The 21,755-nt window shown below is 50.5% G+C and overlaps 2 protein-coding genes across 3 annotated transcripts; one reads left to right on the top strand and one right to left on the bottom strand.

Annotated features, from left to right (window-relative positions):
• Positions 1-3,989: 3,989 nt before the first annotated feature.
• Positions 3,990-15,811, top strand: ARF1 (ADP ribosylation factor 1). Its single transcript, XM_048951667.1, has 5 exons — positions 3,990-4,128; positions 12,175-12,353; positions 13,063-13,173; positions 13,685-13,809; positions 14,233-15,811. The coding sequence occupies exons 2-5, from the start codon at positions 12,206-12,208 to the stop codon at positions 14,392-14,394; spliced, it is 546 nt and encodes a 181-aa protein (XP_048807624.1). The 5' UTR covers positions 3,990-4,128; positions 12,175-12,205; the 3' UTR covers positions 14,395-15,811.
• On the bottom strand, positions 14,832-21,709 carry C7H1orf35 (chromosome 7 C1orf35 homolog). Of its 2 annotated transcripts, none has more exons than XM_048951649.1 (9): positions 21,625-21,709; positions 20,778-20,883; positions 20,547-20,697; positions 19,814-19,859; positions 19,651-19,730; positions 19,472-19,544; positions 19,217-19,296; positions 18,762-18,902; positions 14,832-18,691 (listed from the first exon to the last, which is right to left on the bottom strand). In XM_048951649.1, the coding sequence occupies exons 2-9, from the start codon at positions 20,869-20,871 to the stop codon at positions 18,421-18,423; spliced, it is 936 nt and encodes a 311-aa protein (XP_048807606.1). In that variant the 5' UTR covers positions 20,872-20,883; positions 21,625-21,709; the 3' UTR covers positions 14,832-18,420. The 2 variants fall into 2 exon arrangements, with proteins under 2 accessions (XP_048807606.1, XP_048807607.1); XM_048951650.1 differs by having other exon boundaries at positions 20,778-20,928; positions 21,625-21,679.
• Between the last annotated feature and the right edge of the window lie 46 nt (positions 21,710-21,755).

The following is a 21,755-nucleotide window of genomic DNA, read 5'->3' as shown; positions in this document are numbered from 1 at the left end:
GGCGTAGATTTAAATTAAGCATTAGGAAGAATTTCTTCGCTATGATGATGGTGAGGCACTGGCACTGCTGCCCAGAGACTTTGTGGATGCCCTACCTCTGGAGGTGCTGAAGGCCAGGTTGGATGGGGCTTTGGGCAGCCTGCTCTGGTGGGAGATGTCTCTGCTCATGGCAGTGGTTGGGATCAGATGATCCCTCCCAATCCAAACCATTCCTTGTTTCTAGGACTCTAGAAATCCAGGATGATGACTCTGTAATTCAAGGATTCTGATCTATGACCTGAGCTCCATGGATTGGGCTGCCTGATGCAGCCTCATTTCCTGATGCAGCACCATCACAGGTCTCTGCACCACTGGCACATCAGTTTCAGAATTACAATGCTGCCCACAGCGTAAACCCAAAATTGGAAAAAGTGGAGGAAGAGACTGCTCATGGTACCAACCAATGCCTTTATCAAGACTTGAACTTCTGCTGCCCAAAGTGCTATCAGATGTATTCGACATTAATGGTAGCACTTCCATTTTGAATGTGTTCTGTGGAGAAAGTGCACCCAACAAGCACCACCTGACCACAGATATTCGAGTTTCCAGGTTAGGCTGAGCAGATCACAAAGCATTTCTCAGGCAAAGCATCGTTCTGGTGTTTGTTTTTCAACCTGAATGCTGAGTTAAAATAAGTTTGTGGAGTTTAAATGATGCTGGGGGTATTCATAGCCCCAGGAGGGCTGTATGATCATGAATATCTATGGAGCCATGAGTGGCTGATGGAGATGTAATGGTACAGATGGTTTATGGTCGGTGATGGAGGACCACTGGGGCTGGTATCTGGAATAGGATGAGTGAGTTGCTCCCTTCTATCTCCAGTTACTCAAGGAAGACCTGAAGGACCTCCTCAGCAGGGACATCTGCCCTGTAAGAGCTAAAGGGAGGTGGGATGGATAAATGACAGCAGAAGAACCAACTTATCCTTTCTAATCCATCTTCCCCAGGTTCCAAAAGACTGATTAACAGCCTATCATCCCCTTGCATGTGCAACGGAGAGCATTGTGGCCCCAAAGTTATCACCTTAAGTTGTGCAAGGGGAGGTTCGGGCTGGATATTAGGAACAATTTCTTCTTAGAAAGAGTGGTAATTAATTGGCACAGGATGCCCAGGGAGGGGTGGGGTCACCAACCCTGGGGGTATTCAAGCACTGTGGAGATGTGGCACTGGTCATGGTGATGATGGGTTGGGGTTGGACTTGATGATCTCTGTGGTCTTTTCCAACCTTACTGATGCTCCTGCTCTATGATTATCCAGAAGTGTCAGCAGTGGTGTTAAATATTAGCAGCACTTAGCATTATACAACACCCTGCTCCCAGCATGTAACGCTGCACGTCCCTGAGTCACGCAACGCAGCTATTTCTGAATTAAGGAGAAAAAAGTGAGGCAGAGAGAGCTGCAGTCATTTGCCCACCATCCCAAGGGAGTTGGTGTCATAGGCTGCTCTGCTTTCATCTCTCTCTGTGCTTCAGCCCCACATCTGAGGTGCTCTTGGGAACGTGGGTCTTTCTGCCACAGAGAAACTTGTCCTTTTTTCTGCCTGTCGAGTTTAGCTTGCTTTTATCCTCATTTTCACCCTCCAGGATGGTACAACATGGTAGATCTTCCATATTATACAGCAAAGACTGGAAGTCTTACTTTTCAAACCACCAATAGGTGACCCCAGGAACCCCAAAAGCAAGGAATAATTGCTGTTTTTTTTTCTGTAGATAATGTAGCAAACAGATGTTGGGGGGAAGAGTATCTCAGCTTCTGTGAGTAACTGTGATTCTCACCCGAGTGTGAGAGACTCAGAGGTGAGACAACACCAACCTGCTAACACAGCCCTGCAGAGCAGCACAAAACTGAGTAGCTATCAACCCAGTGTCTGCCAGGACCCCAAAAAGCCAGGGCATATCTCTTCAGATTGGTCATCCAAGGCTGCCAACAAGGAGGAAAGCTCAGCATCTCTAAGGCAATCGGATGACAAAAAGCCACCCCAAGTGCACCCAGTGTCCACATCCCAGTGTCCCAGAGAATCCTATGTTGTCCTTTGCCCCAAACTCTCATTCAACAGAAAAATAAGGTGGCCACACGTCTGCCCTCCCAGCTGCACAAGGAAGCCTATTTCCTTCTCCAAACGCCATGAGTCACCAGGCACCATGTTCATCTTCCATCATAGCAGCTGTGACTCAGATAGGGACACGTTGCTGTGCACAGCATCACCTCTGCTCTCTGCAAGCACTGGGTTTGTGCATGCATAACTGAGACAGGGGAGGTTTAGATTAGATATTAGGAGGAAGTTTTTCACCCAGAGGCACTGGCACAGGTTGCCCAAGGAGGCTGTGGATGCCCCATCCCTGCAGGCGTTTAAGTCCAGGCTGGATGTGGCTCTGGGCAGCCTGGTCTGCTGGTTGGTGACCTGCACACAGCAGGGGGTTGGAACTGGATGAGCATTGTGCTCCTTTTCAACCCAGGCCATTCTATGATTCTATGATTCTATGATTCTATGATTCTATGATTCTATGATTCTATGATTCTATGATTCTATGATTCTATGATTCTATGATTCTATGATTCTATGATTCTATGGCTGAGATACCATCTAGCCCTAAAGCCATGCACCCTACTTGGATTGGCCCTGTTGACCCTATGCCAGTCAGAGTTTTGCAGGGATAAGGAGAAAGCAACAGAATGAGCAGCTCCTCCACGCACTGAGTCAAAGTGAAGAGCTGCTCTGGGTTAAAAATAACAGAAAGTGGGGGGGGGGGGAGGGTGGAAGAGAAGGGTTATTTTTAGTGCAGAGCACCGTCCTGATCTGGTTCAGCAAACAGACAAGGGGATCACACTGTTACACCAGCCAGTGCTCTTGGCCACGGGGATACATGCACCAATGGGGTTTTATTCTCAGGGGATGATTCTGAGACATATAAGTGCCAGGAGTTCCTGACAGCAGGACTTGGTAGGAAACATGGGGAGAAGGAAGGATTTGAGCACGTGGAGACCTTCAAAGCCAGGCTGGAGCAGGGCCTGGGCAATTGAGCTTTGAGTCCTTCTTCACTGTGGGGCAGTTGGTCTGGATGACATTTAAAGGTCCCTTCCAACACTGTGATACTATGATTTTCCTGGGTCCTTCTCCATGTCCTTTGCCACTAAGTGCTTATTTAGCAGAAGCATCACTCAGGGATGCTTTGCTGACAGCAGTCTGAGCTGAGTAAACACATGGGATGTGTCAGATGTGAGATCATGAAGACTGGCAGTATTTTATATGGGCACGGGCTGGGAAATATGGGCTGTTCCTCAAAGGTTTGGCATGAGGTGTTTACATCCTTTATTGTCCCTTCAGCTTATGCACATGGGAAGAGCTGTTTGTGGAACACTGTTTGGTGGGCAACCCTGTGTGGGAACAGGGAAAATTGCTTTGCTCTCCTTGCAGCTGCTGGGTAAGGAAAGGAAGGATGCTGAAGGACAGTTTGCATTTCAGGTTCCAGCGCGTGGGAATGCTGAGCATGCTCAGCTGGCGGGCACTTGCTTGAGAGCTGGATGGAGGGCTTCGAAGTGTAAATACGAGCACTGGGGGGGAATCCACAATAAGCCATTTTCATGGCTGCCTGCTCTCTTTTAAAGCTCCTCTACCTGTATTTATAAAGGCAGTACTTAGGAGTTAGCCTGGGACACCACATGGCCTCAATTTACCTTGAAGTAACCCATAGCAGAAAGGAAACCATCCCCAACTACCAGATGCGTTCCTACACCACTCTCTGGAGCGTTCAAGCCTCATCAATTTTATTTTCCACACAACTCACTCTGCGTCCCCGTGCCCTCCTGCCCACCCATCATTACGGCCTCACGTCAATCAAACCCCACACGTCCAGGGGCGTGGGCGCTGATTGGGCGTGGTTAGGCGGAGGGCGGGGTTTACGCTAAGCCCCGCCCCCTCGCATCCTCGGTTACCCATGTTGCCCCGCGCGCTGGCACTGACGTGGCCCCGGAGCGCCGCCATCTTGTGTGCCTGGGCGGAGAGCGGCTGAGAGGCGCGGGGGGAGCCGGCTCCGAGCGGGACAGCCCGAGGACAGCCAGACGCACTGCCCGGGGCAGCAGCTGACACCGGTGGGTTTCCGTTATCTTCTTTCCGTCCCATTTTCCTTCTCGCCGCCCGCCGTATCCGCCTTCAGCCGCTGGGTGGAGCGGGGGAGGCCGAGGCCCGCGGGCGGCGGGGAGGCGCGGCGGCCCTGTGCTGAGGGGAGGCCCGGGGCTGCGGCTTTCCGGCTGCCTCCTGTCTTTGTCCCTTTCTGCTGTGCTCCTGGCGGGGAGGTAAGCCGCGGTGCCGTGCTATCTGCCTCCGTTCTCTCGTTGAGGGCGGGGGGGTCGGGCCGGGGGGGCGGATCATTCACAGGGACAGGTTGGGGGGGACCGCGCCGCTCCCCTCCCCCTACTGGGAGCGAGGCGGGATGGCCTTGTTCTCTCTTCTTCCCCAAACCAATTCCGGCTTCGGCCCCGCCCGCGGATGGGATGCGGGGAGAGGTTGCCTGGTTTTCGGGTTAGCCGAAAGCTGTTCTCCTCGCAGTTCCTCTGAGCCTGTGTGGGGCTTCGTGCTGGGCTGCTGGGAAGAAGTTCAGCTTCGGCTCGCCGCAGGCTCGGTTTGGTATCCGTTGCTCGGGTCTGGCGCCCTGGGAGATCAGTTTTCCTTGGCACGGCAGTCCCCCAATAGGAGGATATTACATTCTGTCTAAAAACACGATGTCATTGCTCTGTGAGCAGTTGAGGTGATACTTCAGGTTGATAACCTCCATCTGATGAAGTGGTAGGTTAGCAGTGGGAGCCTCTTTTTGAAAGGAGCCGTTTACAGAGTGACTTAAATTTTACTGGGCCGTAAAACCACCAAAATGTTGTGTTTGCCATTGACCTTGCTGCTTTGCTCTTAGGTTTTTGCCAAAGCAAATTCCACAGGTTGATTAGAGTTCTACCAAGAGTTCTTGTTTTGAAATGTAACTTTGTCAATAAATAAAATGTGAACTATTTATCTCATACTTTGATCTTTGTTTTGCAAGCTGTAGGGCTGCAAGGCCCCTCTTCAACACGTTCTATTAACCTTATTTTTCAGGCAAAGTAATCCAAGTCACAGTAAATTGCTCAAGGTCATTTGGCGATGTGGTTATTGCTGTTTTTACAACTGATTTGAAACCTTTCTGTAGGAGAAAAGAACTCCAGCAGGACTGGAGGATTGCTTCACAGGTTTTGAAATCAACTTGTCAATACAAGTACTCATAATCTTACAGGTACAGAAAGAAAGGGATTCTTTGAAACCCAAGTTTGGGAGGCTGGTATAATACTTCGGGCTTCTTGTGTTTAAAATATACCTAGTGCTCCAGAACCCTGTTGGACTGCTTTGTCTGTTGTTGCAATTACATTGGGTGAAAGGGTGAGGTAGCTTGCCTCACTTGAACTTCTTCAGCTCTGTTGGTTTGCTGTGTTTGATGTCCCTTCTACTATGGCAGAAGGTGGAAAAATGACTCAAGCAGATGTCAGCTCTGCTCAGGACAGCATTGGCTGCTATGGTAGCCTATGGTGTATGTGATAGTTGCTGGACCACACCTCTGAGAGCCTGGAATTAGGGGTAAAAACACAAATAACAGAAAGTAAATCTCTCCCCAGTAATTCTTGGTTTTTGCTGGGTTTTGGAGATTGCCTGGTTGTGAAATACAACAGGGATCTGAACAGGGTTAGGGCAGAAGTGCTGTGTTCTTGCTTGGCATGTGCAGCTCCCTGTGTTAGTGCAAAGGGGCAGCCTGGAGCTGTGCTTTTTCAAAGCAAACACAGCAAGGGGGGACAGGGGGCTGCATTCCAGTCCTTATAATTGTAGCACTCCAGTTACACCTGTTGGAAAAACCTGCTTTAAGCAACTCTCATACATCACACTGAGGTTATCAAGTGAGCTGTTGATTACATGAATTGGTGAAAGAAGAAGAAGCTCACAATGCAAAGCTTCAGCTGAACTGGCAGTGCTGAAGCTGAAAGAAGGCCGGTGTAGAAATGAAAGTCCACCTTTGCACTGATCAGCAGTTTTTAAAGGTAGAGTTCTTACAGATTTCATCAGCCTTCACAGGAATCTGTTTCGTTTCCTTACAGAGGATGAAGCTGCTGAAAAATCAGTGCACTTTTTCTTAGAAGGAATAGTGGTGATTCGTTTTTAGAAATCTTTGGAAAGCTTTGCCAAAGCTTTGCTACTGGAATGCTGCAGAGCTTTTATTAGATGCGCTGCCCTCTGCCATTATTGCCTATCTTAATTGATGAGTAAAGAGGTTTATAATTGGCTTCCTACTCCAGCAGCTGTTTTTTCTGTTGTTCAGCATATTTCTCTTTTTGCTCACAACTATCCATTCCTGTTTCTTGTTTCTAACTCATGCAAACATTGAAGGACTGTGGCAGTAGCTCTGCTGATGTTTCAGTTCTCATTAACCTCATGCCTAACGGAGCTCTTATTCATACCCTGGTTCCTGTACCCAGTTAGCTGTGTAGGCTCTGCTTTGACATTCTCCCCATACCAAAAGCCAATTTCATTACTGATGCTCTCCAGCAAGTTCTTGCCTTTTCTAATAGGAGTGTAAACGTTGACTTAGTGCCCAGCTGGTAGGAATGAATAACAGCTTATTTGGCTTAGAACTGGAGATTTGAAACGTGTGAAAATAGCTCAGCCTTGAAAAACTGCGCAGAGCCTGACTGAAAAGTGCTTTCTCAGAGCTGTGTTCCCACAGCAGCTTGCCCCCATCTGACAGGTGAACGTGGAGTCGGTCAGATCCGGGTGTTATGAATTGTTGGCACTGCTTTATTTCCTGAGCAGTCTGCAGGGAAGCCATGAACAACTTTCTAAAAACATCAACTGTGGCCCCTCCTGTGCTCGCCCACATGTCTCATAAAGAAAATATCATTCAGACCAGATGTACAAACCAATACATTGGAAAAGCACACTTTAGAGTTATGTGTGGTAGTGTGCAGTTGCTTAAAACAGTTTGAGATTTGGCTGTGAAATAGAAGTGGCTGCATCTGCATCAAGGTGAGAGTAAGGCCAGGGCCAGTTGGTGGAGTTGAGCAGCCTGCCCTCTTTGCTTGATGCTGTTTTGTTGGCTTTTTTTTTCCTGTTTGTCTGCCTGTTTCAGGATTGAGCTCTTGTGGTATTGAGGAAGCAGTCATCACCCCATAGGAAACCTTCCCTCTTTCCTTTGCCCTTGCCTTGATCTTGTAAATGGAATTATTTTCTGTTTTCCTGCTGCTCTGAGCCCAGCGCTCTCTGGAGACTGGTACAGCATTTGGGAAGTGCTATATCTGGTAATGTGTACAGACAGCAAGATGTTCAGCCTGCTTCTGTTGATTGAAGGTGCTACATCAGAAGCATTTTCATTACCTCATTTGTTGCTGGAGGTTGACGTGTGCTCCATCTGCCTCAAGCACACACTGTGTGGTTGGATGCCTTTCACTTGGTCTCCTCAAACCTCTGCAGACCACATCCAGCTGTGCCTCTTGACATGGGAGTGCGGTTATGTAACTGAATCTTGTATTTTACATGATGCTTTGTGCATCTGAGCTTCTCTGGGAGGCAGGTAACAGGCAGTGATTGCTGGGGGTGTCTGCACCACCAGTGCCAAGTGGGGAGATGCATTTCTGTTGATGGAAGCCCAACAGACGTGTCAGCTATTCCTGGGTTTTGTGCTTAGTTTATGCCTAGTGACATCAGGATGCTCTAAAATCTCAAGCAAATCAAATCCAAATGATCTGAGCTAAATTCCAGTGCTGAAGAGGCCTCGAGTTGGTACTTGGTCATCTCTCACTCAGGTTATTGCATGGGGAAGGCTGGTAAACTGTAACAGAAATTGCTTCAGGTTCCAAAGAGCACAGCTGTGCTTCACAGCCTGTGCCTCCAATGAGGTGATATGAAGAACTGTGGGCCTGAATTCAGCTCAGTTCTAGCAGTGTTTTAATCTTTGCTGGATCACTTCTCATGTTCCCTTCAAAGTCACACTTTAAATTGTAAGGAACAAGCTGCCAACTTGGATTTGCACTTAAATTGAAGCTCTTTGCCCAGTCTCATATGTAACACCAACAGCTGCTGTTCTACTTGGATTTTAACAAGCTTTATCACCTCTCGTGTACATGTGGGTTTGGTGCTCTTTTGTGTATGATTTTGTGCTTGTTTTTGCATGTTGAGCTTCCAATGTAGATGCAGTAAAGATGGTGCAAGCCAACTAGTGGGAACAGGCTGATTTCAGATCAGTATTTCTGTTAAGTAACAGATTGATCAGCTTTTGTTTTCCTGTGGCTGATACAATCAGATTGTATTAATTCCAGTTTAGGAATTAGGGGCTTGATTTGGGTTTTTTTGTTCTAATTATGTTAGGGGTGGAGTCAGTGCTGCTGTCAGGTTGGTAGGGACACTGGTGGTCTCTGAAAGAGGCAATAAAGCAAAGATGGGAAGCTCCCAGCTCGGAGGCAGCAGGTGCCTTCTGTGTGGCTGTGTGCTGGGCCTGAGCCTTTCTTGCCTGACCTTATTGCTGCTGCTGTTTATCAAAGGGAGAGAACAGATTGCCAAAATGATTGCATGAGGCAACTTCTGTTACACCGCCTGCCAAGTTCAGAGCCCTTCTTCAGCCGCTTCAGAAGCCTTGCGTGCTAAGGGTTGGTGTGTAGAAGGGAAATAAATGTATTTCTATACTGCAGGTGTAATTCTGCTAATTAAATAACCTTCAGTTTGGGTCTTTTATGCCATGTTTAAAGGCAGAGATTTCGAGACGCAGCTGTGCTTTCCCCATATGCTGCATGCCCCTGTGGTCATGGTGCTGTGGGGTGGCTGTTCAGCAGGTGTGTGAGGGCTCAGGGTAAGGGCTCTGAATGAAACGGCACTGAAATGCACTAATGTGTGGTTAAATACGGAGTGCTGCAGCAGATTAAATGCTCAATGATCACTGAGCTTGAGAAGCTCCTCAGAGCTCTTTCTCTAACCCCTTCCAATTAATAGAGACAATTCCTGGCTGTTACTCATGGGCTGTATTGCTTTAACAGGCACTGGTCTGCCTGCTCTGGCAGACGCTCATTCATTTTTAACTCATCATACCAAGCCTTTCTGAAGAAGGCTCCCTGTCTCCTAATGGCTTATCTAACCATATTGCTTACTAGAAAACAGGCTGCTGAAAATACCTGGCTTCCTTGAAACAGAACTGCAGCCTTCTGCAGAGAATGTCTCTTTCTTGCTATTTACCAATGACATTTTAGCTTTTCTGAACCTGCCCAGCAGGTTTCTGCTGCCATACACCTCTGGAGGAGTAGGCCAGGTGAAGGTGAGCAGAAGTGAGAGCTGTGCAGGCACTCAGGAGTGGCTGGGGGCAGTGCTGGGCCTCCATCTGGAGGAGCTGGACTTGTGCTGGGGCACTGTGCACACTAGCTCTGCAGAAGGCTTGGGCTGTTGATTCAAACTGCTTTGAGCAGCCTAGTCTAGAGGCAGGTGTCCCGCCTATAGCTGGGGGTTGGAATTAGATGATCTTAAAGGTCCTTTCCAGCCCAAGCTGTTCTATGACACAGGTTGCAGATGTTTTAAGATGGCTGAGAAGTGGCAGGATTACTTGGTAAACCTAACAGACTTAAATTTTCCCAGATTTTTGGAATGTGTATGTTGTCCTGGTCTGACTAACGTACTGAAATGAGAATTGAACTAAGCAGATTCAGCTCTGAAGTACACTGCAAGCAGTCGTGTGATCCTCAGCTGAGTTGTATTAGTGGGTGGGAAGCTGCTCCGGACTGTGGCGGCACTGTCTGCGTGGTGGTGGAGTTTGGGCTGTCAGATGGCACAGTCGAGAACAGAGACCTGGCTGTCAGAGGGCTGGGCACATCCCTGTTGCTTGTTTGGTTAAGGATTTTACAGGCAGGGAAGAGGGATCTCAAGGTGCTTCGGCTCATTTAGTGTGGTGTTACACAGTGGTGGCAGAGATGGCCTCCTGAGGGGAGCTGGCATGGGGCAGCTTCCCTTTCCTGTGGCCGCAGGCAGACGTGCTGGTTGCTGTTAGAGGAAGGGCACACAGACAGACACCTCTTCTGCCTCAGCAGCATCCAGCAGCTTTCCTGGTGGGAACCACAGCAGCGTGGGGGAGTTCTGCACGTGGGCTTCTCCTGATATCTTGCTCTCCTACAAAGCAGCCTGGAACTGATGAGCTGCCAAGAGAAGGGAAATCTGGTGGGATTCACCACTCTTAGAGCCAAGGCTGTGCAGTGTGTTTGGCAGTGTGGCTTCTCTGAGGGGTAGAGTAAATGTTAAGGTTTGGTTCTGTTACCTGATTGCTGCCTTTGGTCCCAAGCATTTAACAGCCAATTATGACTGTACACGTGAGGGGGAACCTCTTGCAGGGCTTACAGCTCCTCTGCAGAAGCACCATTTTGGATTGCTGTAAGAGCTCTGCTTCGAGGTAACGCTTCAGCCCTGGCATTTTTTTCAGATGAAGCAGCAGATAGAGTCAGCACAGGCAGCAGACAAAGGAAAGCCCCACAGCCTCCATCCCGGCCAGAGCTGCTGGGGAGAGACATTTCCTGCTGTGAATGATTTGGGTAAACAAGAACTCCAGCAAAACTGTTTTCTCTACTTCCTAATTAACTTTCCTGTTTATGTAAGTTCCATAGATTGAAGTGGCTGTTGAATATTCATGGTAGCGGTTCAGAAATACGAAGGAAATGGTGAAATAATAGAACTTCCAAAACTTCCATTTGGTTTTAATCCACAAGCTGCCCTTCTGGCTGATGGAGCTGTGAAGTTCCAATCGCATGGAGCTTCGGGGTATGAAGTGAACAACCCGACACGAGTTACAACTTCAGAAGAGCTGTTTGTCGTGCAGAAACTTCGGTGTGGACTCTGCACCGAGAGGCTGCTTTGTGCTGAGACATGTGACTCCATTCACATCGCAGTGCTCTGGGTTCAGAGTCGCTTCCAGCACGCTTCCTGGGAGGGGCAGGGCAGCTCGGGCCTCCTGGTGCTGAGCGGGGCAGGCAGAGCTGAGCAGTAGGGCGAGGCTTTGGTCTGCAGCTTCACAGCTTGTTAATCGTCTTGAGTAGCAATTCTGGAAAACGTGTCCTGTGAGAATTGTGTTTCAAGCACACAGCTGCAGTGCAAGGCTTTGAGAACAGCTTTGAGAGCTGATTCAGAGTTCATATTTGAGTTATGACTCGGTTTGCAGGAAACCCAACCCCTGAACGTTACAAGTCTTTGCTCTGTGTGTTTCTGCTGTCTTAAGCTTGGCTTTTCAGCTGGACTTCATTTGTCTCACACTTACATCAGCATTGCTAGATGAAGCAGCAGAAGTGTGTAACAGCCCTCACCACATCCGACTGCTTCCAGGCTGCTCTGTTCATCTCATGCAAGCACAATAATGGTTCTTGGATTGCAGTGCTGAACTGTGTGATGGCAGGTCGGGGTGGCAGGGCCTTGTGGAAGAGCAGCACTGGGGCTGCCCCCCTTCCAAGAGTACAGCACAGTGGTGCCCGCGGCCCCAGCAGGAGCTCTTGAAGCTGCTGATCCCTTCTGAATGTCCAGAGTGAAGGGAGAAACCCCTCCAACACAGCAGTCATTTCTGGTAGGTAAGGTTTGGAGACATGATGGATTCTGTGAAGAAGTTCTCCAGCATCAGTGAACGTAATGCTGCTTTGTGTGGCACTGTGTTCACTGCCCACTGCCAGAGGCTTCAAGAGGAAGGAAAGTGTTCTGAGTAGAGGTGAATCCGAGCCACGTTCTCAGCTTCCTTTTCAAAAGAAGGAATGTCTAAACAGAGAAAACATGAGCATGCATTAAAAGCTGCACTTCAGGTGAAGTAGTGCTTTATGGTGAGACCTTAAGCTGGAGGGATAAACTGCCCAAGTTGTCCGTTGTGCTGAAAGCCAATAACAGACAGGATAGTTTGAGAGCAGAGTTTAATACTGAAATCAGAGCAGTGTCTTTTTATCAGGGATAACTTGTGGCAGAGGTGTTTGTCTCTTGTTTTGCTTCAATATGGAGAAATTCCTGGTCTCTGTGGGCAGGGAGCCCACAGGTCTGTATTGTCTGGTGCCTTTTTGGTGGCTGGTTGTGCCCAGGTCTGAACACAGCCCTCGGTGACTCATGAGTGATTCTGTGATCTCTTTCTCCAGACTTCACTGGCCAGTGAAAGCATATCTCAAGATGGGAAATATTTTTGCTAACCTCTTCAAAGGCCTTTTTGGCAAAAAAGAGATGCGTATTCTGATGGTCGGTCTGGATGCTGCAGGAAAGACGACTATCTTGTACAAACTTAAACTTGGTGAAATAGTAACTACAATTCCCACTATAGGTAAGATGTTTGTCTTTCTATCAACTGCTGGCTTTGGGATCAGGGTGCAGTGTTTGCAGCAGTGCCTCACCTCTGCTGCCAGCACTGCTGGTTTGTGACGTAGTGCTGCACTCTGACTTTGCAAACAATTGCTGAGGCTGCTGTACGAGGATAGCACAGCCAAATCTTTTCACATAGGAGGAGATTTGTTTTCTTGGTTTTTTTTCCCCTGTGAGTTCCCTCCATTGAGTCATCTGTGGGTTGGCCCTTTGTGGGCTGGGCCAGCCTGCCTGCCTTCTGCTCACTGTGCTGTGACCTCGAGTGGTTAAGGCTGAGAAATGGAGGAGTGCCTCTATGTTACCTGGGAGGAGAGTGGCTGAGGACTGTGATCCAAGATTTATTTCCCGTCCTCAGAAGCCTGTGGGTTTATTTGTTATTATTTAACATAACGCAGTTTGCTCTGATTATTTTTTCACTGCTCACGTAGCAGTTATAGGTGTTAAGTTTGTTAGTTTAACTAATTGGGGCTGGGTGGTGGTGAGAGGAGCAGTTGTAGAGAGCCCACGTTTGGGGTGGGCTCAGTGAGGGCCTCAGTGTAAAGCTGCTTATTTAAAGCAGACTTACATTTCAAGGTGATGTTTTTAGTAGTGACTCTGAACATGAGTTGCTAAATGAACACAGTTGACCTGTACCCGTTTTAACTGAGATTTTGCCACGATTTCTATTTCAGGTTTCAATGTGGAAACAGTAGAATACAAGAACATTAGCTTCACGGTGTGGGACGTAGGCGGCCAGGATAAGATCAGACCACTGTGGCGCCATTACTTCCAGAACACACAAGGTGAGTGCTGACACTTACATCCCAGGCTGCAGAGCAGGAGGGGTAGAAGGAAATCTGGAAAGCAGTCGTCTTTGTCTGTCTGAATCACTGAGTTCAGAACTCCTGCTACTCTGTGAGCATCACAGCTCGCACCCAGCACTTCAAAGCAGTCCTTGCTGCTCGTTTCCTACAGGCTGTAGCAGCCTTGAGAGCTGAGAGCTTGTCATTCCTCCCACTGCTTGCCTTTAATGTGCGTGCACTGTCCTGTCAGGATTTTAAGGGGTGCTTCTCATTGGAAGATATTGAGTGGTCCTGTAGCTGGAGAGCGAGCCCGAAATCATGCACATCAAACTGCTTGTTGTCACCAGCTCTTGGCAAGAGCAGGCTTTCTCTCAGACATGAGATTACAACAGTATGAACTTCATCTTTTCATGTAGTTTCTCTTTGCAGCTGAATTCTGATGTCCAGAACCAGGTATTGTGTGTAAGCAGCACGTGCTGCGTGCTTATGCTTATTGTCTGCTTTCTCCTAGGTTTGATTTTTGTAGTTGACAGTAATGACAGAGAACGAGTGAACGAGGCCAGAGAAGAGCTGATGAGAATGCTGGCAGAAGATGAGCTTAGAGATGCTGTTCTATTAGTGTTTGCTAACAAACAGGTACGCCAAAGGAAGGTGTCCGTGTGTGTGCTCTTACCTGAAAGCGCCTTCTGTGGGTGAACTTAAAGGAGGCACAGCTTGCTGCTCCATCAGCTGTGCAGGCTCACTTGGGAAGGGTGGAAAAGCTGTGAGTCCTTTCTAGGAATAGGAAAGTGTAGTATTAACAGATGCAGTGCTGAGCTGAGTACAGCTTGGAGCAGTGCTCAGTACTGCGTGGTGGAAGCTGAGGTTAAATCAAGGCTGCAGTTGCAGAAAATATTTCCCTAGTGGAAAGTGAATGAAACAGGAGGTGAGCTGTAACTGTGAGCATTCCTCACTTTGTGAAGTGGGTTTACAGCTGACAGCCAGTGCACTCATAGTTCAGGAAGGGTGGGTGCTGCTGCTCAGCTGGCAGGAGAGAAACGCGTCTCTTGCTCTCCGCAGGACCTGCCCAACGCCATGAATGCAGCGGAAATCACAGACAAACTGGGACTGCATTCTCTTCGTCACAGGAACTGGTACATCCAGGCCACCTGCGCCACTAGTGGAGACGGGCTCTATGAAGGACTGGACTGGTTGTCCAATCAGCTCCGAAACCAGAAATGAAACCATAAACCTTCCTCTTCCCTCTTTTTCCACCCCTCCCTCTTATTTCCTCCTATTCGCCCTTCGCTTTACTCTAATGTGGCAAACTGTGCTACTTTGTGGTATTGAGTGCCGGAAGCTGTTTTCATTTCTTTTGTCACAGTATATATTGCATCATGCTGTAAATGTGGCAAATACAAGCCAGAAAACAGTTAGGTTTCTTATTTAATGTAAATAGTTTTTGTTTCCAATGAGGCAGTTTCTGGTACTCCTATGCAATATTACTCAGCTTTTTTATTGTAAAGAATCAACTCACTGTTTAGTACTTGGAAGGGATGGAGTGGCTTAACGTAGGGGTTGCCAGCAGTCCTAGTGCAGTAGAGCTGAATACTATCTCGGATGGGTTGTGAGATCTGTGAGGTCCATTTTGGTGGTTGGTTTTTAACCTGAATACTGTATTTTGTTTTGTTGTTTTTTTTTTTTAATAGTCGAGGAAAAGTAAAAACACTTCAAGACACAAAGGTTTGCCATAGCTTCTGCTGTTCTAGCTCTGACGTGGTGGTTCCTGATCCTTGGGAAACTGAAGCAGCAGTTGACACCAGGTTGGCTCCGTTGGGTTAGAACACAGGTCGTAACTTACAGATCTCTGGCTCTTTCTGTAGCTCACGTTTGTTCATACTTGCTCCAAGATTTGTCAGACCTGGTTTAGATGAGTTGGCAGACTCAAGCTAAACCTCTGCCTTTTGGTTCAGGTGAGACTGGTCACATCCACTGAGCTTGAATCATTTCTGGAAGTCACATTTTTAGCCTGTTGTATTTGTCAAAAGTGTTTTGTACTTTTGTGTGTAAACCACTCCAGAAGGCAAACTTTTCTACAGAAAGCACAGCCTGTACCAGTCCTAAGCTCTATAGTCAGAAAGTACTGTACTTAAGTAAGAATTGCCATGAAAAACACCAAACATCTATGTATAGTGTCTAGGGGAATAAAAAAAGCATGAGAGTTAGGAGAGTCATTCCACTCTAGAAGTATTCAATCCCATTTTGGAACAATCCCATATCTGTATATGTGTGAAAACCCTTGGCATCCCTCATACTGCAAGGTTCAGATTTGCCATCAGAAAAAAGACCTCTTTACTTTTCTTTTGTATTTTGATAAACACTGAAGAAGCTGGAGCTGTTCAACTTTAACTTGAGGAACTATCAGAACTGGTTTGTTTAGTGTTGTGGAAACCTTTATTGCTTTCAATACACGATTAGTAATCAACTGTTTTGTATACTTGTTTTCAGTTTTCATTTCGACAAACAAGCACTGTAATTAAAGCTATTAGAATAAAATCTCTTAACTATTTCATGTTTTTTATGCCTTGCTGTTCATTTGATCATCTTGGCAAAATCATAATGAAATACTTGTTGAATAAAAAGTTTCATGAAACTTGCACTGTGTCCTTCTGTTCATCTCTTCAGTCCCTGTCCTCCCTTAAGGCGTCCATCAGCTTCCTGCATAGCCACATCTTTCACCATAGCTTTGTGAGCGATGCGCTCCTGGGGGTGAAATCTGCCCTCCTGAAGCTGTGGGTGCTGAGCTCGTGGGCTGCTGAGCTGGCACTGCTTTTCTCAGAGTGAATCGAGATGGTCTTCCATCGAGCTCCTCATCTGTTGCACAGATTCCACTTGCCCTCGCTCCCTGGGTTTTGTTTCCAAGCAGCTGCCTCATCTGAAGGATGCATTGTGTGTGTGTGTGTGCAGACAGGCCCAGAGTTCCAGCACTGCTTCCTTGTGGGGCTGGCTGCCCTGCTGCAGAGAGAGGCTCAGGGAGCTGCTTCTGACTGCTGTGTTCAGCTGAGGCTGCTGCAGGCAGCAATTGGGTTTATTCAAGGTTCCCAGCAAGGGCTCCTGCGCTCTGACCAGCCTGTCTTGGTAGTAATCAGTGTTGAGCAAACAGCGACAAGGGATTGCAAAATCCTTGTAAGTCAGGTTATTCTTTCCAAGCTGTTTGTTTCGCCTTGACTTTCAAGCTGTGAATCAGGCTGTGTGCGTGCCTAGCTGAGCAGGGCATCTATTTATTCTTGTTCTGGGAGGGAGCTGAACCTGCAGGGCCAGCTCTCCTGCTGATGTCACTGCGCAGAGCCCCCGACGCTCTGCTGCACTCCAGCTCTGTAACCACGGACAGCAGAGATCCTGCTGGTTGACTGCTGTGTGAGGTGTGTTGGTGGGAGGGTTCGTGATGTCCAGCCTGCCCCAGCCATACAGCCCATGCTGGAAGGAGGAAGAGATGGGGAACGTAGGGATGTTATCTGGGATCAGTGAGCTGTGGGAGTAGCCCTCCGCTCGAGGCAGCACCGGCTTTGTTCTGGCCTGGGCTCGGCCAAGCCTGCAGGGATTTTAGCCATCCATCCTTCCGTCTGCAGGAACCTGTGTAGCAGCTTGGGCAGGAAAGCAGAGGCGGCTGGATGGCTGCGCAGCCCTGAGGTGGGGACGAGGATCCTTCACACCCCTTTTTGCCTTTTCTCAAAGCCTTTTGCTCCTTAGGATGGGTGTGAAGTAGGCATAGATGCCTTCTTCAGACAGCACTTGGAAGTGGGCTGGTGGCAGTGGTGGGAGCAGAAGCAGGGACTGCAGGAGGGGATGCAGCCTGGGATGGCGTGAGCCGCCTTGGGGGGCTTCTCTGACCCTCACCTTCAAAGCGCTCAGCTCCTGGGGAGGATCCTGCCCTGCTTGGAAATGAAGTTGAATGAGAGCACTGGGGAGCAGTGTCCCAAGCTGGGCCCTGGGATTGGTGCAGACTTTTAGTTCCTTTTACAGCCTGGAGCTGCATTAACTTTTCCCAGGCAGCACAGCCGTGCTCCACTTTCCCACCACTGCCCTGTGCTGGGATGCTCCCAGTGAGCACCAGCCATTGCCCAGACCCCAAAAAGCAGCAGTAGGTGACCCTGAAGGCAGCGAGCTCAGGGAGAAGGCCTGGACTCGACCGGATCGCATGTGGACAAAGGGCTGCAGCCGCTCACATGAAGAGGACTCACGCCATGGTCCTGCTAACAGAGCATCAACCCCAACCAAAAAAACATCTCAAGGGAAAAAAAAAAGAACCCGTGCAACATCTGCTGCCCGCACCAACTGGGTTAAGCACATGCCCACAGTCGGGAGGGGAGCCGGACAGAAGGGCTTTATTCCAGCTCCTCCCGCTGGAATGAATGCAGCCCTTGTTCCACGTGGGCTGCAGGCAGTGCGGTGGCACAGCCCCTCGGGTAACAGAAGAGCCTGAAAACCTCCCAAGTGCAAACTGACACCAGCCCTCGGCACGAGGGGTTTGTCTGCCAAGACACACAGAGCAGCCCTGTCTCGAGTGGGAGGAATGGCATCACCGCTCACACAAAGGCGGCCCTTGTGCTCCGTGCTGTTGGCCCCATGAGCAGGAGCTGCTCGGGACGTCCCCTGTTCCACGTGGACCGCTATCGCTCGTTACGGATTTAAAACCCGCACCCTGCGCTGAGCACACAAACACCCGTATTTCTGTCGTGAGGTTTCAGATGGGAACAGCACTCTGCATACACGTGCAGGAGGCGCTGCAGCCCCATCCGTCTGCCAAGGACTTATTTCAGCACTTTCCTTTTTAGCCAGAGGCCACTTCTCAGCCAAAAGGGACGCTTGTCGCCCTGCCATCCCTGTGAGAGCTCCCTGCTGTGGCATCTCTGCTTCTTCCTGCCTGGGCTGGTGGCTCACACCCAGGTCTCCCCAAATTAAAGACGTCTGGGGCTCAGAGCTGTATGCTGGACCCCACAGAGGTCAGTCTGGACAGGACAGATCCATGGAGTGAGCACCTGCTGTATTTTGCTTCTGATGCTGCCCCAGGTTTAACTTAGGGGAAGTGAAGGTGACAGCCATAGATCCCACAGAGCTGTGTTACACAGCGTCCACATCGTAACACGCAGGCAATAAGCAGTCTGCACCGAGGCCAGCAGCCCCGGCAGTTGTAAAGCTGTGACTTTAATTTAGATAACAACCTTAAAAAATATCTAACCTATGGAACATCCCTTCCAGGAAAACCCCTCAGTCACCCGAATCCGTATCGTGACGCTGTCTGGCCCTGTGGGATCGAGGAGATCGGCTCCTGCTCCTCCTCCTGCCCTTGTGCCGCGGGGACGGGTGCCGCTGGCCGCTCCTGCTGCGGCTCCGCGCCCTCCGGCGGCGGGAGGACGGGCTCCTGCCCGAGGCCCCGCTGCTATGGGAGGAGTCCGTGTCACGGCGGTGCCGGTGCCGCGATGCCTCGGGACGGCCGCCGTGGGATGCAGGGCGGTCCTGGGCTTTACTCCGGTGGCGTCTGCAGGGACAGAACGGTGTCACCTCGTGGGAACAGCCCTGCCGTGTGCCTCCCCCTCTGACCCCACTACCTCTCGTCCCGGTCGGGAGAGGAGGCGGAGGATGATGGGGTGGTGTCCCGCTTGTGGTGTTTGTCTTTCTTCTTCTCCTTCTTGTGTTTCTTCTTTTTCTTTTTCTTCTTCTCCTTTTTGGATTTCTTGCTGCTCTCCATCCTGTGGAGCAGAACAGGGCAGCACTGATGGGTTCCTGCACTGCAAACCCCTCCAACCCTTTCTGTGCCAAACACCCACCCCTGCTGGGCCCTCACCAGGTCTATTTAATAAAGGAGAAGCAATTAAAAACAAGGAGTTTTGAGGGTGACTCAGAGGTTTAGGGGGATTCAGACTGAAGCAGGACAAGCCCAAACCAAGCTGCGATGCAAAACGTTCGGTTCAGCACAATATTGCCAAGAAAAGCACGGCCATTCCTGGCTGGTTCTGACCCACCAACCAGGGCAGGGCAGTGCGGGACACATCCCGGTCCTCACCGCTTCTCCTCTGCCTTCTCCTCCTTGTCCTGCTTCCTCTTGGAGCCCGACGCCTCAGGACTGCTGCACACCTTCTGGTGCTGGAGCACGGGGAAGAGAAAAGCACAGAGCGAGTGCGTGGGCCTGCCCAGTGCTTTGAGTGGCACACACAGGATAAAAGCTCTTTCTGCCTTTCAAAGAGAACTTTGGGAACAAAAGTCGCTTCTGACCTAAATGCCCGTGGATTTTTGATGATCTCACATCAACCCAACGTACCGTGAAGACAGAGAGCCCCATCTTGGCTGCCTCCTTGTCCTCCTTGGAGAGCATCACCCGCCCAGCGCTGCCGCTGCAGGCGAAAACCACATCCATGGGCCACAAAATTAAAAGACCAACATAAGAATGGCATTTTGTCTTTAAAAAGTCGCTCTGAAAGGCAGCGTTTCGGTGCCCACCTGGAGCTGCCCAAGCCCACCACCCGATCCACGTCCTCGGCTCGCTCTGCGCTGTCCCGCTTGCACACCTCAGCCAGGTCCTGCGGGCAAAGCGTTGAGACCCCATAAAAACACAGAGCATGGGGGATGCCCTGACCTACAGGGACAGCGGGGACGCCCTCACCTCCTTGCTGAGGCCTGTGGGCTGCCTCTTCACGTTCTTGTAGCCCCTAGAGTCACAGAACCATGGAGTCACAGCACGTCCCAGTAAGAACAGACCCACAAGGATCCTCAAGTCCAACCCCCAGCTCTGCACAGCACCACCCACATCCCATCCCTGCATCTGAGAGCCCACTGCTCCAGGACCTCCATTCCATGCCTACTGTCCAATGGGGCAGAGCCTTTCCCTAACGAAAGATCTGGATCTCTCCCCAAGGCCTCTCCACCCTCGATGGGGTCAACAGCTCCTCCCATTCTATCAGCAGCACCAATCTTGTTCAGAACACACTCCTGTCCAACATCCAAGTCACCGATGAAGACATTACAGATAACTGGGGCACCAGCAACGCGTGGTTGCCAGCCAAATGGAAGCCTGGTGCTGTACCCCTTTGCACCTGTCAACCTGCTGCTCACCCACCGTCCCATGGTTTTGCCTGCTCATGTTTCTCCGCACTGTGAGAAACAGCATGAAAAGCTCGACTGGAATCCTAAAAGATAACATCGACTGGCTCGCCTTGGTCAACCACAGGGGCGACCTCGTCATAAAAGGACATTCAGCTGGTTCAACACCATGAGCTCTCAGTGAAGGTGACCAACGACTGCGTGGTCCTTCAGATGTTTTTTTTTTGGGGGGGGGGGATGTTCAGAGTGTCTATTTTTGGGGGAGTGTCACAGGGGATTTGTAGGGGGGTGCTCACAGCGCTGCCATCATGGCCTCCTGCTCAGCCAGGCGCACGGCTGCCAGCTCCTCTTCGCGGGACAGCGGGGCGGGCTCCTGCTTGCCCTTGGCGTACCACGTCAGGTCCTTGCCCTTCTGCCAGCGTCCCACCGGTGCCATCAAGGAGTTTCCTGCAGGGACACAAGGCCCCATGTTGTCCCCAGCCCCTTATCTTCACCCCGCACACAGGGCCGGGGGATGAAGGCCTTACCCAGGTAGTTCTCGCGCTGTTTGTCTGTCTTGACATCTTCCCAGCTGAACTGGTCCTGGCCCCCCCGGACCCCTCCTCGGGATGAGCCGAACATGGTGATGGGGTGCTGCAAGGATGGGCCCCGTTATCACGGCAGAACAGCAGGCTGCACCTGCAGTGCGAGGGGGGGGAGGACTGAGGAGGTGCAGGGCCCCCCAGCAATGTATTGGGGGGGATGAGGGAGACACAGGGCTCCCCTGCAGTGCGATGAGGAGGGGGGCAGGGAGGTGGCCCCCATTGCAATCCTAAAGCCATAGGAAGCTTTAGGTATCAAGCAGGGGTTATGCTGAGGTCTTGTAAAGAACAGGGGGAAAGGCAAAGTATGGGGTGGATTGTGCATTGTGTGGAGGTGGAGGAGGATGCAAAGCTTTGGGGAGGGTTGCGTGGATAGTGGGGTTGGAGTCTGGAGATGGGGATTTCAACGGGTTTGGGAGAGGAGGGGGGGGAAGGTTGCAAAGCCTGGCCGTGGGATCTGTAGTGGGCTGGGGGGGAGGCAATTGCACGACCCACTGGGGACGCATGGGCTGGAAATGGGCTGGCATGGATTACAGGGGGGCACGTAGCCTGCAATGAGGCTCTGAGTGGGTTGGGAGGTTAGCTGGGCTGGCAATATGGATCTGCATGAGTTGGGACGGCCCAAGGGGCGGCTGCACGGCCCTGGGGAAGCCGCCCAGCGGTAAGAGAGGGAAGGGGGAAACCGCGACCCCAAGGCCGGTGCCGCACACTCGGGATCACAGAATCGTTGGAGGGGAAAACGGCCCAACCCGGAACCCCCCCAGCCCGGCCCGGCCCAGCCCCCGCCACGCACCTCTCCGGGCCGCGGGGCCCGCGCGCTGTAGCCCCGCCCCGGGCGCTACCACCGGGCCGGGAGGGGAGGCGGGCGGTGCCACCATAACGCAGAGGGGAGGGGAGGGTGAGGGTGAACGGCCATGCTGCCCT

This window comes from Lagopus muta, chromosome 7 (assembly GCF_023343835.1).
Source record: "Lagopus muta isolate bLagMut1 chromosome 7, bLagMut1 primary, whole genome shotgun sequence".
NCBI lineage: Eukaryota > Metazoa > Chordata > Aves > Galliformes > Phasianidae > Lagopus > Lagopus muta.
Note: the sequence above shows the minus strand (reverse complement) of the source record. Positions and strands in the feature narration are given on the sequence as shown.

Bases quoted from the DNA above. Each gene is read 5' to 3' on its own strand.
- C7H1orf35 (XM_048951649.1), bottom strand. From the start codon at position 20,871: ATGTTCGGCTCATCCCGAGGAGGGGTCCGGGGGGGCCAGGACCAGTTC. The intron at 20,698-20,777 runs GTAAGGCCTTCA...GTGTCCCTGCAG, and splicing joins ACAGCGCGAGAACTACCTGG to GAAACTCCTTGATGGCACCG. The intron at 18,903-19,216 runs GTGAGGACCGGG...TCTGCTCCACAG, and splicing joins GAGAAGGCAGAGGAGAAGCG to GATGGAGAGCAGCAAGAAAT.
- ARF1 (XM_048951667.1), top strand. From the start codon at position 12,206: ATGGGAAATATTTTTGCTAACCTCTTCAAAGGCCTTTTTGGCAAAAAA. The intron at 12,354-13,062 runs GTAAGATGTTTG...TTTCTATTTCAG, and splicing joins AACTACAATTCCCACTATAG to GTTTCAATGTGGAAACAGTA. The intron at 13,810-14,232 runs GTACGCCAAAGG...TGCTCTCCGCAG, and splicing joins TAGTGTTTGCTAACAAACAG to GACCTGCCCAACGCCATGAA.